Source organism: Hypomesus nipponensis, chromosome 24 (genome assembly GCF_054491055.1).
Source record: "Hypomesus nipponensis isolate SF chromosome 24, ASM5449105v1, whole genome shotgun sequence".
Classification (NCBI taxonomy): domain Eukaryota; kingdom Metazoa; phylum Chordata; class Actinopteri; order Osmeriformes; family Osmeridae; genus Hypomesus; species Hypomesus nipponensis.
Genome location: NC_140384.1, coordinates 8,012,189 through 8,028,939, shown reverse-complemented (window position 1 = coordinate 8,028,939; position 16,751 = coordinate 8,012,189). Strand labels below are relative to the sequence as shown.

The following is a 16,751-nucleotide window of genomic DNA, read 5'->3' as shown; positions in this document are numbered from 1 at the left end:
TTTCACAAAGTGAGACAAAAAGTTCCAGGGGGAAGCTTACAATTTACATGTTCATAGTCACACTCACATCACATTTCTCATTTGGACGCCAATAAACCCATTAATTACAACGCTAACGTTGTCCTGTGAACGTGGACTAACAAATCAATGAAACAGGGACCTTTATTTTGAAGATTTGGGATTTCACTGCAGTTTTGTACAGTGTTTACGGTAGATGTAAATGGCGTGGGATTTAGACCCACGGGGAAAGATGATTGGTTAGCCACCATGATGCAAGGGGAGGTCCGCAGGACACAGCGCGCGAAAGTCCGATTCGACAACAACACAGAAGTTCAGCTTTCTGTCACATCGTAATGGGTCAACAACACAATTTTTCAGTTTTTAAGTAACATATCTGTCTCTTACAACACATATCTGCGTATGGCAACATTTATTCGCTGACATTTGAGAAACGTTTAATTAGCAAAAGAGGTTTGAACACATCAGAGAACCTTACGCCAGATAGCCAGCTAGCCAAATACTGTAGCTACCAAGCTTCCACGCTTTGCTGCCTTTGGGGATTAATGTATCTTGGAATTTAGGGTATTTTTCCGTGACATTGGCTGCAAACTGTTGTCACGATGGTTCTACAAAATAGTGGAAAATACAAATCAGAGCGCGGACAAAGGGGTGACCAGGATAACCAACAGTAAGTTAATTAGTGAGACGTCCACACGTCAGATTCCGTAATAATCAGTGTATGAGTGATCTGTAACGGTAAATATGACATCTGAGTATACTTAAAAACAAATCTTAGTTGCTAATTTACTGTTTGGTCATACCCAGGGATGACGGGTCATCTATGTCGGCCGTCAAACGGCTGGAGCGTATCCATTTCACCGACGAGATGGATAACCGCTTTGGATTCGAAAGAATGAAAGACCCAGGAGAAAAAACCGGTTGGCTGATCAACATGCACCCTGTAAGTTGACTACTGTCGTTATGCACCGGCTGTTACAAGGGCATACTCAGGGGTCATGACAATGTTTTTTGTCCACCCTTACAGGCTGAAATCCTGGACGATGACAAGAGAATGGTCAGTGCTGTTGACTATTACTTCATCCAGGACGACGGCCGCAGGTTCAAGGTGAGGAGCCTGAACAAGAAAAATCAGTCCTCTTTGTTTATTTCACACTAAAACATTTTTTTTGTGCTATTTTATTCAGGTGGCCCTTCCATTCAAACCCTATTTTTACATAGCCACCAAAAAGGTACGTTTGTAGTTGTGCCAGTACTTTTTTTGCTTTCTCTAAAATCTCTTTTCAAACATTACCCTTCCAGACACTGTTAATACACTTGTGTGACCCACTGTTGTTCCAATTGTGTGTTCCACCCAGAACTGTGAGAGGGAGGTTATTTCATTTATATCCAAGAAGTACCAAGGGAAGGTGGCAAAGCTTGAAGTCGTTCCCAAGGAAGACCTGGATCTGGTGAGGAATCACATGAAATCACAAAACTAAGAAGATCTATAGTAGTCAAACTGCCACTAGTACTGTATGCTCGCTGACGACTAACTTGTGAACACGCTGGCTCTTTTAACAGCCGAATCATCTGGTTGGCCTGAAAAGGACCTACATCAAGCTGTCTTTCACCACCGTGGACGACCTCATCAAGGTCAAGCGGGAGATTTCTCCGGCCGTGCGCAAGAACAGAGAGAGGGAGAAGTCGAACGAGACTTACACCTCCATGCTGTCAAGGTAGCCCCCTCTACATGTACATAGTGCATGGGAGCGGAGATCATGTTGGATATGCAGCTGCAAGAGCCCAAACATGTCCGGGTGTTCTGTTTTAGTTGTATACCAATCGCTGGATGACCCATATCCTGTCTTGCAGTGCCTTGGCAGGTGGCAGCGTCACGACCGGAGAGGAAGACGGCATGTCCAAGAAGGTCTCTGACCAGATGGACAACATAGTGGACATGAGGGAGTACGACGTGCCCTACCATATCCGCCTCTCCATCGACCTCAAAATCCACGTGGTAGGAAGATCTACGGCGCCCAGCTAAGGAACGAAGCTCGTGTCCCACAAAACCCCCAGAGGTCTTTAACCGTCTGCCTCTCTGTCTTCCTCAGGCTCACTGGTACAACGTGAGGTACCGAGGCAGCGCCTACCCTCCTGAGATAGTGCGGAGAGACGACCTGGTGGAGCGACCTGTGAGTTGCCCTTCCCGTTCTTTACATTTACATTTAGTCATTTAGCAGACGTGTTAGACTGACTCTGATCGCTCTTGTGTCAGGATCCGGTGGTTCTGGCCTTTGACATAGAGACCACCAAACTACCTCTCAAGTTCCCGGACGCAGAGACCGACCAGATTATGATGATCTCCTACATGATCGATGGCCAGGTCTGCTCCCCCCCCCCCACCCTCACCTCAGGGATAGCCCCATGACGAGCAAGTCTACTGTTAAGCTGTGCTATGGCTGCTCGTTTTGAAGTTCCCTGTATCTGATGTCCTGTGTCTGGGCGTACCTGGCAGGGCTACCTGATCACCAACAGAGAGATCGTCTCAGAGGACATCGAGGACTTTGAGTTCACTCCCAAACCAGAGTACGAGGGGCCGTTCACTGTCTTCAATGAGCCTGATGAGGTGAGGGAGGACGGTGCACGTGACCAGCTCACAGAGGCAAATGAATGATAGACAAATGTAAGACCTTTGTTGTGTCAACGCAACATGCCTTCAAACTCCTGTTTTTGGTTGCAGGCCGGTCTCATCCAGAGATGGTTCGAGCACGTCCTGGAAACCAAGCCAAACATCTTTGTCACGTACAACGGAGACTTCTTTGATTGGTGGGTCGGGCTTTACGTATTTCCATTCTCATGAATGATGTTTGATTAATTATGTTGTACTGTTAATGCTGTTAAGAGCTTTTGAAGGGAGTGATCCTCCCTCTCTCTAACCCTTCCCCTGTCTGGTCTCTGCTCCAGGCCCTTCGTGGAGACGAGGGCTGCTCACCATGGACTCAACATGTATAATGAGATCGGTTTCCAGAAGGACAACCAGGGGGAGTACAAGGCCACGCAAGCCATCCACATGGACTGCTACCGGTAGGCTTGTGTCACAGCGTGTCTGGGTGGCGTGTCAGTATAGGAGATTCCCCAAATCCAAACCAGGCTCCTTCCTTCCTGTTTCCTCTCAGGTGGGTGAAGAGAGACAGCTACCTGCCGGTGGGCAGCCAAAACCTGAAGGCGGCCGCCAAGGCCAAGCTGAGCTACGACCCCGTGGAGCTGGACCCTGAGGAGATGTGCCGCATGGCCACCGAGGAGCCCCAGGTGCATTGTGGGAGTCGGAGGAATCTCGTACAAAACATGTTCACCATACGCCTTCGGGATTTTGTTGATGTTTCTTTTTTTTTTCTCTCTCTCTCTCTCTCTCTCTCTCTCTCTCTCTCTCTCTCTCTCTCTCTCTCTGCTGCTCTCTTAGACTTTGGCCACCTACTCTGTGTCTGACGCCGTGGCAACGTATTATCTGTACATGAAATACGTTCATCCCTTCATCTTCGCTCTCTGCACCATCATTCCTATGGAGCCTGACGAGGTCGGTCTGTCCGTAGCGCATCAAGCCAAAAACACAAGAAAATGTGTCCTATCAATTTAACAATATTGTATGAGTTGTAGGTTGTCTGACTCCTGGTCCGTGTGTGACTGTGTGCTGTCAGGTGCTGCGTAAAGGATCAGGGACACTGTGCGAGGCTCTGCTCATGGTGCAGGCGTTCCACGCCAACATCGTGTTCCCCAACAAGCAGGAGCAGGTCTTCAACAAGCTGACGGACGACGGCCACGTCCTGGACTCGGAGACCTACGTCGGGGGCCACGTGGAGGCCCTGGAGTCCGGGGTGTTCCGCAGCGACATTCCCTGCCGCTTCAAAATGGTACGGTCCGTCCCCAGCTCTGCGCAGCTCTGGAGGGGGGGGGGGGGCAGAGAAGGATTTCTTTTTTAAAACAATGTTGTACCCTGCTTTAGGCTTCTCTGTTCCCCTCTACCCTCTCCTCCTCTCATTTCACTTCACCTTTTGAGAAAAACGTTTTGTAAAAAGTTTCAAAAAACTTCAAAAAATAAAAAAAATAGTTAGGTGGTGACTGTCTCCTGTGGTCCCAGAACCCGGCTGCGTTCGACTTCCTGCTCCAGCGAGTGGAGCGCACGCTCCGACACGCCATCGAGGAGGAGGAGAAGATCCCCCTGGAGCAGGTCACCAACCTGAACGAGGTCAACCATGCACCAACACCATACACCAACACCCTCCTTCTCCTCCTCAACGCAGCGCTGAAAACCCACAATGTGTCGACTTGTTTTCAGTCGTCCTCCACCCGGTTCAGCAGTGTGTACTCCATGTTGACACCCTCCTGTCCTCTTCCCAGGTGTGCGACGAGATCAAGAAGAAGCTGATCTCTCTGAAGGAGGTTCCCAACAGGATCGAGTGCCCCCTCATTTACCATCTGGATGTGGGAGCCATGTACCCCAATATCATCCTCACCAACAGACTTCAGGTAAATACAAATAAAAACCCAATGAATCGTAGGATTAAACCTCAGAGTCCTAAGATCACGATAACCCCTCTCCCCCTCTCCCCCTCTCCTCCTCTCCTCCACTTCTCCTCTCCTCCCCTCCTCCTCTCCCCCTCTCCTCCTCTCCTCTTCTCCTCCTCTCCCCCTCTCCTCTCCCCCTCTCCTCCTCTCCCCCTCTCCTCCCCTCCTCCTCTCCCCCTCTCCTCCTCTCCTCTTCTCCTCCTCTCCACCTCTCCTCTCCCCCTCTCCTCCTCTCCTCCTCTCCCCCTCTCCTCCTCTCCCCCTCTCCTCCTCTCCCCCTCTCCTCTCCCCCTCTCCTCTCCTCCTCTCCCCCTCTCCTCCTCTCCCCCTCTCCTCTCCCCCTCTCCTCTCCCCCTCTCCTCTCCCCCTCTCCTCCTCTCCCCCTCTCCTCCTCTCCCCCTCTCCTCCTCTCCCCCTCCCCCTCTCCTCTCCCCCTCTCCTCCTCTCCCCCTCTCCCCCTCTCCTCCTCTCCCCCTCTCCTCCTCTCCCCCTCTCCTCCTCTCCCCCTCTCCTCCTCTCCCCCTCTCCCCCTCTCCCCCTCTCCCCCTCTCCCCCTCTCCCCCTCTCCTCCTCTCCTCCTCTCTCCCTCTCCTCCTCTCCTCCTCTCTCCCTCTCCTCCTCTCCTCCTTTCAGCCGTCGGCCATGGTGGACGAGGCCACATGCGCCGCCTGCGACTTCAACAAGCCCGGCGCCACCTGTCAGAGGAAGATGGCGTGGCAGTGGAGGGGCGAGATCAGTAAGCTGCTCCTGTTCTCTCTGCACCAGGATCAAGCTGTCAGTGTCTGGAGCACAACTCTTATGTCCCCCCCCGTCAGGGATACAACTGTGGAAGGAAGTAGTCTGATGTTATCGTCAAGTCGTTCGGACAAGGCAATGTGGAAATGATGTTCCTGCGTTGACATGGATAACTGCTCTGTCCAACCCCTCAGTCTGCAGTGTAGTCTGATACTGTTATGAAGTGGTTAGAACCAGGTTGTGTCAAAAGAGATTCCTGGTTTCACTGGTTCCCACTCCTGGCTCCTGTCCTCAGTGCCCGCCAGCCGCAGTGAGTTCCACCGCATCCAGCAGCAGCTGGAGTCTGAGAAGTTCCCGCCGTTCTTCCCCAACGGCCGGCCCCGCGCCTTCCACCAGCTCAACCGTGAGGAGCAGGCGCGCCACGAGAAGAAGCGTCTGGGAGGTGAGACCGCCACGCCCGCTTCTGGCCCGGTAGACGTCACTGCTTTGCCTTGGAAACCGCAACGATGGGTTTTCACCGACATGGGGGATGGGTACAGCTCAGTGCTAGAGCATAGCAACACATCTTAGGTTCAAATCTCACCCTCATACATTCCTTTGGATTAAACCATCTAAGTAAACACATGACCACATGATAGCACCTGGGTCCTCTCTCTTCCTGGTTCTGTGGGTGCCTTGCACAACGACACCATGTGACCCTGTGTGTCTGGTTGACCTCCTGTTCCAGACTACTGCAAGAGGGCCTACAAGAAGGTGCACCAGACCAAGCTGGAGGATAGGGTCACCACGATCTGCCAGAGAGAGAACTCCTTCTATGTGGACACCGTGAGAGCCTTCAGGGACCGCAGATATGAGTTCAAGGGGCTTCACAAGGTACCACCTACAAGGAGGGTGTTACTCTTGCATCCTCCTGTACTGTTAAAACTCATTTGTACATATTTTATAGTATATATATTTATATATTTATAGTTTTCACATAGGTATAGACAGAATGGCACATTTACTTCCACACAGAGTAAAGATTAACATTGTGTTATTGGGATTAATATGGTTTCATTCTAAATTGACCTTCTGGGAAAAGTTTCTTGTCCTCTGTAACTGTACTAAGTGTTGGTCCCTGTCCTCCTGTCCCCCTGGCCTCCAGGTGTGGAAGAAGAAGCTGTCTGCCGCCCAGGACAGTGGAGACGCAGTGGAGGTGAAGCGCTGTAAGAACATGGAGATCCTGTACGACTCCCTGCAGCTGGCCCACAAGTGTATCCTCAACTCCTTCTACGGCTACGTCATGAGGAAGGGGTATGCACTGCCAGAGAGAGAGAGAGAGAGAGATAGGGACCAAACCAGAACGTTTTGGGTTTATCTTCCACAAATCTTAGGATTTGAGGATGGAAATTCAAAATGGCCGTCTAGCATTTACGAAGGGTGCGAGTGTGTTGTGTGCTTTGGAGACGTGCTCGTACGGACGACTGGAGCTCAGTCTCTGCGTGTGATGTTTGCGTCCACCAGGGCGCGCTGGTACTCCATGGAGATGGCTGGGATCGTGTGCTACACCGGAGCCAACATCATCACCCAAGCTAGGGAGATCATTGAACAGATAGGGTGAGGATCATCCTACCTCACATTCCATCAGACAGGACCACAGTGCACTCTGCAGTGGAATATACACTGTAAATAAACATTCTTGGATTGTATTTTTTGGGGGGGGGGGGTGAATGCAGATGTCCCTAAGTTCTCCTCCTCTCTCCCCTGCTTTGTGGTAGGAGACCCTTGGAGTTGGACACTGACGGGATCTGGTGCGTGCTGCCCAACACCTTCCCCGAGAACTTTGTGATCAAGACGAGCAACGAGAAGAAACCCAAGGTGACCATCTCGTACCCGGGGGCCATGCTGAACATCATGGTGAAGGAGGGCTTCACCAACGAGCAGTACCAGGAGCTGGTGGACCCTGCCACCCTGACCTACGAGACCCGGGCGGAGAACAGCATCTTCTTCGAGGTGGACGGGCCCTACCTGGCCATGATCCTGCCCGCCTCCAAGGAGGAGGGGAAGAAGCTGAAGAAGAGGTAGGAGGAGCTTCTGACCTGGGTACAGGGGGGGTGTAACTGACCCAGGTACAGGGGGGTGTAACTGACCCAGGTACAGGAGGGTGAGTTACTGACCCAGGTACAGGGTCGTAGGTCAACCCCACACATAGCAGATCCTCTCTGGATCCTGACGTCATGACTAGTCAGTGAGACCACCTGCTGAGTGGCGCGCCTGTCCTGCGTCCAGGTACGCTGTGTTCAATGAGGACGGCTCCCTGGCCGAGCTGAAGGGCTTCGAGGTGAAGAGGAGGGGGAGCTGCAGCTCATCAAGATCTTCCAGTCGTCCGTGTTCGAGGCCTTCCTCAAGGGCACCACCCTGGATGAGGTGTACGCCTCCGTGGCCAAGGTGGCCGACTATTGGCTGGACGTGCTCTACAGCAAGGTAACCGCGGGAACCCAATGAGTCGTTTTAGTATAGAATCCAGCCTTGTATTTAGCATTAGCTAACACTGTTAGCATTCAAAGCATTAGCATTCAAACTAAGCATTAGCGTTAGCATTAGCGTTCAAACTCACGTCAGAACTGGAGCGGATGAGGCTGACACCCGTTTCCTTGACGCCCAGGCGGCCAACATGCCTGACGCCGAGCTGTTCGAGCTGATCTCGGAGAATCGCTCCATGTCCAGGAAGTTGGAGGACTACGGAGAGCAGAAGTCCACCTCCATCAGCACGGCCAAGCGCCTGGCGGAGTTCCTGGGGGACCAGATGGTGAAGGACGCCGGACTGAGCTGTCGCTACATCATCTCCCGCAAGCCAGAGGGCGCCCCCGTCACAGAGAGGTGAGCAGACTCCTGGGGAACATCTGTCTGTCTGTTTGTCTGTCTGTGTCTGTCTGTCTATGTATCTGTCTGTCTATATGTCTGTCTGTCTATGTATCTGTCTGTCTGTCTGTCTGTCTGTCTATGTATCTGTCTATGTATCTGTCTGTCTGTCTGTCTATCCTTCCCTCCTGAAGTGGCTGTTGTACTGCTGTCCTGGTGTTTGGTGCTGACTGTGACGGTGTCCCCTCCTCCCTGCCAGGGCCATCCCCCTGGCCATCTTCCAGGCAGAGCCCAGCGTCAAGAAGCACTTCCTGCGCAAGTGGCTGAAGACGCCCAGCCTCCACGACCTGGACATCCGCACTGTGAGTCCACAAGCCGTCTGCTCGCTCATTGTGTCCTCCTAGCACACACACACACACACACACACACTCACACACTCCACTGGCATAAGGGCTTTCATAGAATATCCAAACACAGCTGCTAGCTGGGATCCTAACGTCTTTGTGGTGACAATCTCAGATCCTTGACTGGAACTATTACATAGAGAGGCTGGGCAGTGCCATCCAGAAGATCATAACCATCCCAGCTGCTCTGCAGCAGGTAGGAACATCATGTGACCCCTGACCCTTCAGATAAGAGGGCTCTTTATTACGTTTGGGTGTTACGGCAGCAGTGTCCCTACTCACGTTCCTGGTTTTGCCCCCTCAGGTGAAGAACCCTGTTCCCAGAGTTCGCCACCCAGACTGGCTCCATAAGAAGCTACTGGAGAAGAACGACATCTACAAGCAGAAGAAGATCAGCGAGCTCTTCACCAGCGAAGGAAAGAGACAGGTACACAGACCAAGATGACCAAGATTCCTCGCTGGCTCACATGTCTTTTTCACAAAGACACGTTCCCGCCCTCAGTCTCACACTCTCTCATTCACGCTCTGTTTCTCCCTCCCTCCCTCCCTCCCTCCCTCCCTCCCTCCCTCCCTCCCTCCCTCCCTCCCTCCCTCCCTCCCTCCCTCCCTCCCTCCCTCCCTCCCTCCCTCCCTCCCTCTCTCTCTCTCTCTCCCCCTCTCTCTCTCCCCCTCTCTCTCTCCCCCTCCATCCCTCTCTCTTTCTCTCTCTCCCCCTCCATCCCTCTCTCTTTCTCTCTCTCCCTCTCTCCCCCTCCCTCTCTTCCCCCTCTGTCCCCGGCTGCGACAGGTGGCCCACCAGCCCCTGGGGGAGGGGCAGGCAGCAGATATGGAGGACTTTGGCCAGGCCCCGCGGCCCCTGCAGCCAGCCATCCTGATCAGCACCAAGCGCAGGCGTCCCTCCCAGGGGGAGGACAGCCAGGTGGAGTCCCAGGACACGGAGCTCACCCAGTCCTGGAGGGAGATCCTGGGGGCTCCCCCCCCCATGGGGGACACACAGGTCGGCCTCCTCACCTCTCTCACCCCCTCCTGTGGGGCACACTTCTCATGAAAAGAAGGTTGGAGGGAAAATGTAATCGGATGTAATTCTCCTCTAATCTATCGTGTGTTCATGCCCTCTGTGTGTTCATGCCTGTGTGTGTGTGTGTTCATGCCTGTGTGTGTGTTCATGCCTGTGTGTGTGTTCATGCCTATGTGTGTGTGTGTGTTCATGCCTGTGTGCGTGTGTGTGTGTGTTCATGGCCGTGTGCAGGAGGAGCGCCTGGTGTGGCTGCGCTACCACAAGAAGAAGTGGGAGCTGCAGCTGAAGCAGAGGAAGGAGAGGAGGAAGAGGAGGAGGCTGCTGGACGGCCAGCCGCAGCCCGTAGGTGGGGGCCTGATCAGGGACGGACCCACCACCGGCCTGGGGGGCTTCCTGCGCAAGACGGCCCGCAGCGTGCTGGACATGCCCTGGCAGGTCGTACAGGTGGGACCCCCTCTACGTTCTGGGAACTGTGTCGCGTGGGCTTGAGGTTTCCATGAAGGTAGCGGGTGACATGGGTAGATTTAGTATCTGTAGGTTAAATGGGAGAAGGTTTGGGGGAGACTCTTGGTGGCTCACCTGGTCCTGACTGCGACCCGGGTTTGATTCCCCTCTCTCGTCCTTACGGTTCCTGTCTCTCTGTATCTGTCTCTGTCCAATAAAGCCATAAAAAGATAGCTTTTACCCAAAAAATTGATTCCTCATTTTGGTGGTTTTAAGTCAGAAGTCATTCAATCTGTCTTGTAAATGTCCTCTTGTGGTCCAGATCGCAGAGACCAGCCACCCAGGCCTGTACAAGCTGTGGGCTGTGATCGGCAACGACCTCCACTGCATGAAGCTCAACATCCCCAGGGTGTTCTACGTCAACCAGAAGGTCCCCAAGCAGGAGGAGGGAGCCACCTACAAGAAGGTACGCCACATCAGCCTTTTAACACCTCAAAAACCTTCTGCATCCTGGTGTCATCTGCATGTTAGAACGTGCAGTGATGAGAGGGAGAGACCGAACCGGGTTCTGGGGATTTGACGTTCTGCCGTGTTCCACAGGTGAACAGGATGTTGCCTCGCTCCAACATGGTTTACTTCCTGTACCAGTACTCTGTGCCTGAGGACATGTACCAGCAGAACATCAACGAGATCAACGCCGATCTCTCTGCCCCGGACATAGAGGGTGTCTACGAGACCCAGGTACTGGAGAGGAACGTGCCGAGGCTTAGACAAGACTTTTACATGAATATTGTCTTCAATAGATATATATTTTTGTCTTCTGTATTTGTGCAGCAGTAAAGCATTTCATTCAAAGCGGTGTAGCTTGTAGCCCTGTACTGACGGCACTTTGCTGGGGGTGTCCTGGTGCGTGTGCCTCCCAGGTGCCCTTGCTGTTCCGAGCGCTGGTCCAGCTGGGCTGCATGTGCATGGTCAACAAGCAGGTGGTGAGAGACCTGGCGGGCCGGGAAGCCGACACCTTCGACCTGGAGCACCTGGAGATGAGGTCCCTGGCCCAGTTCAGCTACCTGGAGCCCGGTATGACCCTCTCACACACACACACACACTCTCTCACACACACCTCACACTGACACCTCCTGAGGATTGTATCGGTGACGTTGTGCGTTTGTGTTCCAGGAAGTGTCCGTCACATCTACCTGTATCACCACAGCCAGGGGCACAAGGCTCTGTTTGGCCTGTTCATTCCCTCTCAGCGCAAGGCCAGCGTCTTCGTCCTGGACACGGTACGAGCCCCAGCGACCCTTTAACCCCCTAGACCGAGGAGAGTGTTCATGTCGTATAGATGAATCGAACTTGACCGCCCTTCCCGTGTGTGTCCCCCTACCCTCCGCCCCCCAGGTCCGCAGCAACCAGATGCCCAACCTGAGCACGGTGTATGGGGCCGAGCGCGCCGCCCTCCTGGAGAAGACCAGCGAGGACCTGCTGCCCCCCGAGAAGCACAGCTTCGAGGTGCGGGCGGAGAGCGACGTCAAGGCCATCCACCGCGCCCTGCAGCGCATCCTGCTCAACTACAAGGTCCTCCTCTCCTCCTTAACCTCCACAGTTATACACACAGCGCATCCTGCTCCTCTACAAGGTATTTCTATGGGCTGTGTGAATTCTGCTTGACTGGGAGTCTAAAAGTCTGTCCTCTGTCTGTCTGTCCCCAGGAGGAACGCCGGGGACCCACTCTGGTGGCGGTGCAGTCGAACTGGGAGCTGCGGCGTCTGGCGGCGGGCATGCCGGTGCTGGAGGAGTTCCCGGTGGTGCCAGTGCACGTGGTGGACGAGATCAGCTATAACGTGCTAGACTGGCAGAGGCATGGGGCGCGCCGCATGCTGCGACACTACCTCAACCTGGACAGCTGCCTGTCACAGGCCTTCGACATGGCCAGGTGGGAGGGGGAAAAAAGGACAATAAAAATTGCACAAATATATAGATTATAGGATATGTAAAATCCTACTCAAACAGAATTCACTCTTGCCGTATTAGCAGTAAACCTTGTGACAAAGCATTTTCCATACATAACATACATAGACCCAGACTAACCTGAAGCCTCAACCATCATTTCCTGTGTCCCTCTCTCCTCTCCTCCTCTTCCTCCTGTTCAGGTACTACCACCTGCCTGTGGGGAACCTGCCACAAGACGTGTCCATCTTTGGCTCGGACCTGTTCCTGGCCAGACACTTGCGCAAGCACAACCACCTGCTGTGGCTGTCCCCCACGTCCAGGCCCGACCTGGGGGGCAAGGAGGCCGACGACAGCCGCCTGGTCATGGAGAGCGACGACAGGGGCTCTGTGGAGATCAACGCTCAGGGCTGCTACTCCACAGGTACTAACCCTAACCCTTCGCTCTTTCTCTCTCTGTCTCTCTACTTCTCTTTTTTTCTCCGTCTCTTCTGACTCTTTTCTGTGTTTCTCTCTTACTCTCTCACTCTGCTCTGTCTCTTTCTCTCTCACTCTGCTCTCTCTCTTTCTGTTTCTTTCTCTTTCTTTCTCTCTCTAGCTGTGTCTTTTTCTTTCACTCTTTCTTTCTCCCTCTGTCTCTTTCCCTCTCTTTCTTTCTCTCTCTAGCTGCCTTTTTCCCTTCCTCTTTCACTCTGTCTCTCACTCCATCGCTCACCCACCGTCTATGTATATTGCGTGGGGGATTGGATGTATGTATGTCTGGACTGTAAGGAGGCATGTCTTGTCCTGCAGTGTGTGTGGAGCTGGACCTCCAGAGCCTGGCGGTGAACACCATCCTGCAGTCCCAGCACGTCAACGACATGGAGGGGGGCGCCAGCCTGGGCGTCAGCTTCGACGTCATCCAGCAGGCCTCCCTGGAGGAGATGATGTCCGGGAACCAGGGCGCCAGCGCCGTGGCCAGCTACGACGAGACGGCGCTCTGCTCCAACACCTTCAGGTGACCCCGCCCGCCCGCTTCCTCGTGTCCAATTGGTTGGAGACGTAAAAAAACAACAACATCCCCTTGTGTGTTTCTAAACGGCGCTGCGTGTGTCTGTGTTTGCGAGCAGGATCCTGAAGAGCATGGTGGTGGGCTGGGTGCGGGAGATCACCCAGTACCACAACGTCTACGCCGACAACCAGGTGATGCACTTCTACCGCTGGCTGCGCTCCCCAAGCTCTCTGCTGTATGACCCCGCCCTCCACCGCACCCTCCACAACATGATGAAGAAGGTCTTCCTGCAGTGAGTCATTCAGCTACATCTACCGATCCGCTCCCTTCACGCCCTGTAACCGCCTGTTTTTTTCCGTGTGGAAACGCTCTTTCTCTGTGTCGCAAATGTGGAGGTGGGAGTTCTTCCTGAAAGGTGAGGTCGTGGTGTTGTGTCTGTTCCCAGGCTGGTGGCAGAGTTCAAGAGGCTGGGCTCCACAGTGGTGTATGGAAACTTCAACAGAATCATCTTGTGTACCAAGAAACGCAGGATCGACGATGCTATCAGCTACGTGGAGTACATCACCAACAGGTTGGTTGGCCCCAAATATCTCCTGAAAGCATATTTTTGGGTGAAACTACAGTATCTTGAAGCTAGTGGGGGGGTTTTTATCGGCTGATTTTTTTTCCTTCCCTCTCTAGTATTCACTCCAGGGAGATTTTCCACTCCCTGTCCATCTCGTTCTCCCGATGCTGGGAGTTCATCCTGTGGATGGATCCTTCCAACTTTGGAGGGGTGAAGGGAAAGCTGCCCTCCAGCCTTCTTTATGGAGAGGTATCACACACAAAACACCATACACAAATCTAGAAGACAGAGGTACCGCACACTTCGTCCTCAGGCCCATTTAAATAGGATTCATATCGATCGTTACATCATCTCAAAGTGTCTGGAGATGAAAACATCACAGGACGCCCGTTTTCCACAATCAGGACGGAGCGACCCGGAAGAAGAGGAAGGGAAAAGAGGAGGGAGAGGAAGGGGACAGCGAGGAGGAGGAGGAGGATGGGGACCAGCAGGAGGAGGAGGATGGAGACGGGGAGACAGACGAGGTGGAGGAGATGATAGAGAGTAGCTGGAACATCATGCAGTACCTGCCCCAGACGGCCTCCTGCCAGAAGTACTTCCTCATGATCGTCTCAGGTACCGCTCTCCTCTGGGCCGGATACTCATTAAGAGCAGCTAGCGTTTAGCTAGTTAGCTGGCGTGTAGCTAGTTAGCTGGCGTGTAGCTAGTTCGCTAGCATGAAGCTAACTAGAGAATCTACTACTCAACTCTTGTGACTTTTTTAATCTCTTTATAATTAATTTCGTGAACAAAAATCATTTCTGAAACAAAAGTTGTATTGTTTTAGCTAGGACACATATATTGCATTTGACATTTGTTTTTATTGACCAGACAGTTAAAAGGATATATGTGTTGATCCCCCCCCTCCTCTCTCCCAGCCTACATCGCTGCCGTCTACCACAGCATGAGGGAGGAGCTTAGACGCAACGCTCCCGGAGCCACGCCCATCAAGAGGCGGGGCGGAAGCCAGGCGTCGCAGCCAGCAGGAGACCTGAGTGCACTTCCTGGTCAGTCCGAGGTCACTTCCTGAGGTCACTTCCTCTTTCATATTGTCATCTTTCGCTCCTGAGGTGTGTGTTATTGATCCGTGTGTCTCCGTCAGGTATGATCTCCTTCTCCCAGGAGTACGTGGCCAGCGAGCTGACCCAGAACTTCTTCACCATCACCCAGAAGATCCAGAAGAAGGTGACGGGAACCAGGAGTGGAGCCCAGCCCTCAGAGATGTTCCCCGTCCTGCCTGGCTCCCACCTGCCTCTCTCCAACCCTGCCCTGGAGTTCATCAAATACGTGTGCCAGGTGCAGTCCCCCCATTGGTCTATTAACAGTCATGGTCTTCACATGTGACGCGTGGTGGCCAGCTAAAATATGTGGATCTGTAAAACTGTTTATATGTGTGGGTGAGAATATGTTTTTTTTTATATATTATTGGGGGGCTTTGCCATGTAGAGACGTGGTCCTCCTGTCTTGAGTTTAGGTTCTCCTTCCTGTCATGTGACCCTGCTGTCCCCAGGTGTAGGTTCTCCTTCCTGTCAGGTGACCCTGCTCTCCCCAGGTGTAGGTTCTCCTTCCTGTCAGGTGACCCTGCTCTCCCCAGGTGTAGGTTCTCCTTCCTGTCAGGTGACCCTGCTCTCCCCAGGTGTAGGTTCTCCTTCCTGTCAGGTGACCCTGCTCTCCCCAGGTGTAGGTTCTCTTTCCTGTCAGGTGACCCTGCTGTCCCCAGGTGTAGGTTCTCCTTCCTGTCAGGTGACCCTGCTCTCCCCAGGTGTAGGTTCTCCTTCCTGTCAGGTGACCCTGCTGTCCCCAGGTTTAGGTTCTCCTTCCTGTCAGGTGACCCTGCTCTCCCCAGGTGTAGGTTCTCCTTCCTGTCAGGTGACCCTGCTGTCCCCAGGTGTTGACTGAGGCGTTGTGTTGAACCCCCCCAGGTCCTCTCCCTGGACGGCAACGTTGTGAACCAGGTGAACAAGCTGAAGAGGGACCTGCTCCGTCTGGTGGACGTGGGCGAGTTCTCCGAGCAGAGCCAGTTCCGCGACCCCTGCAACTCCTACATCCTGCCGGAGGTCATCTGCCACCAGTGCAACTTCTGCCGCGACCTCGACCTCTGCAAGGACCCCACTGTGGGCCAGGTCAGACCCATGGACTGGGAGGGGGTGGGAAGGGCTGGGAAATGTCCCAATCGTATGTCACTTTAGATGAAAGCAACTGCAAAATGAATAAAATCTCCACTCACTACGTGAATGTTGTTGTCTGTCGACCAGGATGGCTCCATCCTGCCCCACTGGTTCTGCTCCAACTGCCAGACCCAGTATGAGACTGAGTCCATCGAGATGGCACTGGTGGACGCCCTGCAGAAGAAGCTGATGAGCTACACTCTGCAGGACCTGGTGAGGGGACAGAGCGCACATCACACGGCCGATAGCTACTTCCTGTTTTTACTGTGTCAGCGACGTTACTGCTCTCCTCCTCCTCCTCTGCAGGTGTGTTCCAAGTGTAAGGGAGTGAAGGAGGCCAACATGCCCGTGTACTGCAACTGTGCAGGAGACTTTGCCCTCACGTTCCCCACAAAGGTTTGTGAACCCATTTTTTTTTTTTTCATCATTTCATATTTTTCCTTCCTTTATTGCTTGAGAATGTCCACTCAGTCAGTCTCCTCTCTTGTCTCGGTTCTCAGAGCTTTTCCGAGCAGATCAGAGTGTTCCGGAGCATCGCGGGTCACTACAGCATGAGCTTCCTGGAGGAGACCATCGATTGGCTGCTCTCCATGAGCCCGCAGATCAGCGAGACAACAACACACTGACGGGAACGTCGACCGCGGCCTGTGACCCTTCTGAGGAGGATCCTGGACCACGTACTGACACGGAGAGGCGCACAGAAGTGCCGGTAAACATGTCCGACCAGCGCGCGCCGCAAAATGTGAAAATCTGCGTGGTTGTTCTGATGAAGTGCAGATCGTGCTTCTTTTCTTTTTTTCTGTTGATCTCACACATTATGTACTGTTCTACTAAGACAAGTCATTGGAAATATAGTGATTTGTTTACAGAAAAGCTGAAAAGGATGATGCTAAGAAAGATCATTGTTTCCCGTTTTGTCAATAAAAATGTTTTGTATGTGGGGACAGTCTAGAGTTTCAATTTTGTAATGGACCAATTCTGTGGCTTTTTTCATTTCAACACAGCCATGTCTATGTCCTGTCAGACAAGTATAGTC

General features: G+C 53.1%; 1 protein-coding gene across 1 annotated transcript; it reads left to right on the top strand.

Annotated features, from left to right (window-relative positions):
• Positions 1-300: 300 nt before the first annotated feature.
• On the top strand, positions 301-16,656 carry pole (polymerase (DNA directed), epsilon). Its single transcript, XM_084690652.1, is given in 49 exon segments — positions 301-688; positions 826-961; positions 1,046-1,126; positions 1,206-1,250; positions 1,377-1,469; positions 1,582-1,736; positions 1,873-2,017; positions 2,112-2,192; positions 2,276-2,383; positions 2,516-2,626; positions 2,741-2,826; positions 2,965-3,084; positions 3,177-3,309; positions 3,461-3,574; positions 3,696-3,908; positions 4,136-4,243; positions 4,396-4,524; positions 5,197-5,299; positions 5,594-5,740; positions 6,026-6,171; positions 6,443-6,591; positions 6,802-6,894; positions 7,056-7,358; positions 7,567-7,625; positions 7,628-7,761; positions 7,943-8,157; positions 8,399-8,501; positions 8,659-8,739; positions 8,848-8,970; positions 9,331-9,540; positions 9,793-10,005; positions 10,328-10,471; positions 10,606-10,746; positions 10,929-11,082; positions 11,182-11,288; positions 11,404-11,580; positions 11,715-11,938; positions 12,156-12,376; positions 12,745-12,949; positions 13,062-13,235; positions 13,389-13,514; positions 13,625-13,757; positions 13,913-14,123; positions 14,426-14,554; positions 14,650-14,843; positions 15,470-15,670; positions 15,803-15,928; positions 16,022-16,111; positions 16,216-16,656. Coding segments are annotated over 49 exon segments (6,888 nt in total). The 5' UTR covers positions 301-620; the 3' UTR covers positions 16,342-16,656.
• Positions 16,657-16,751: the final 95 nt, after the last annotated feature.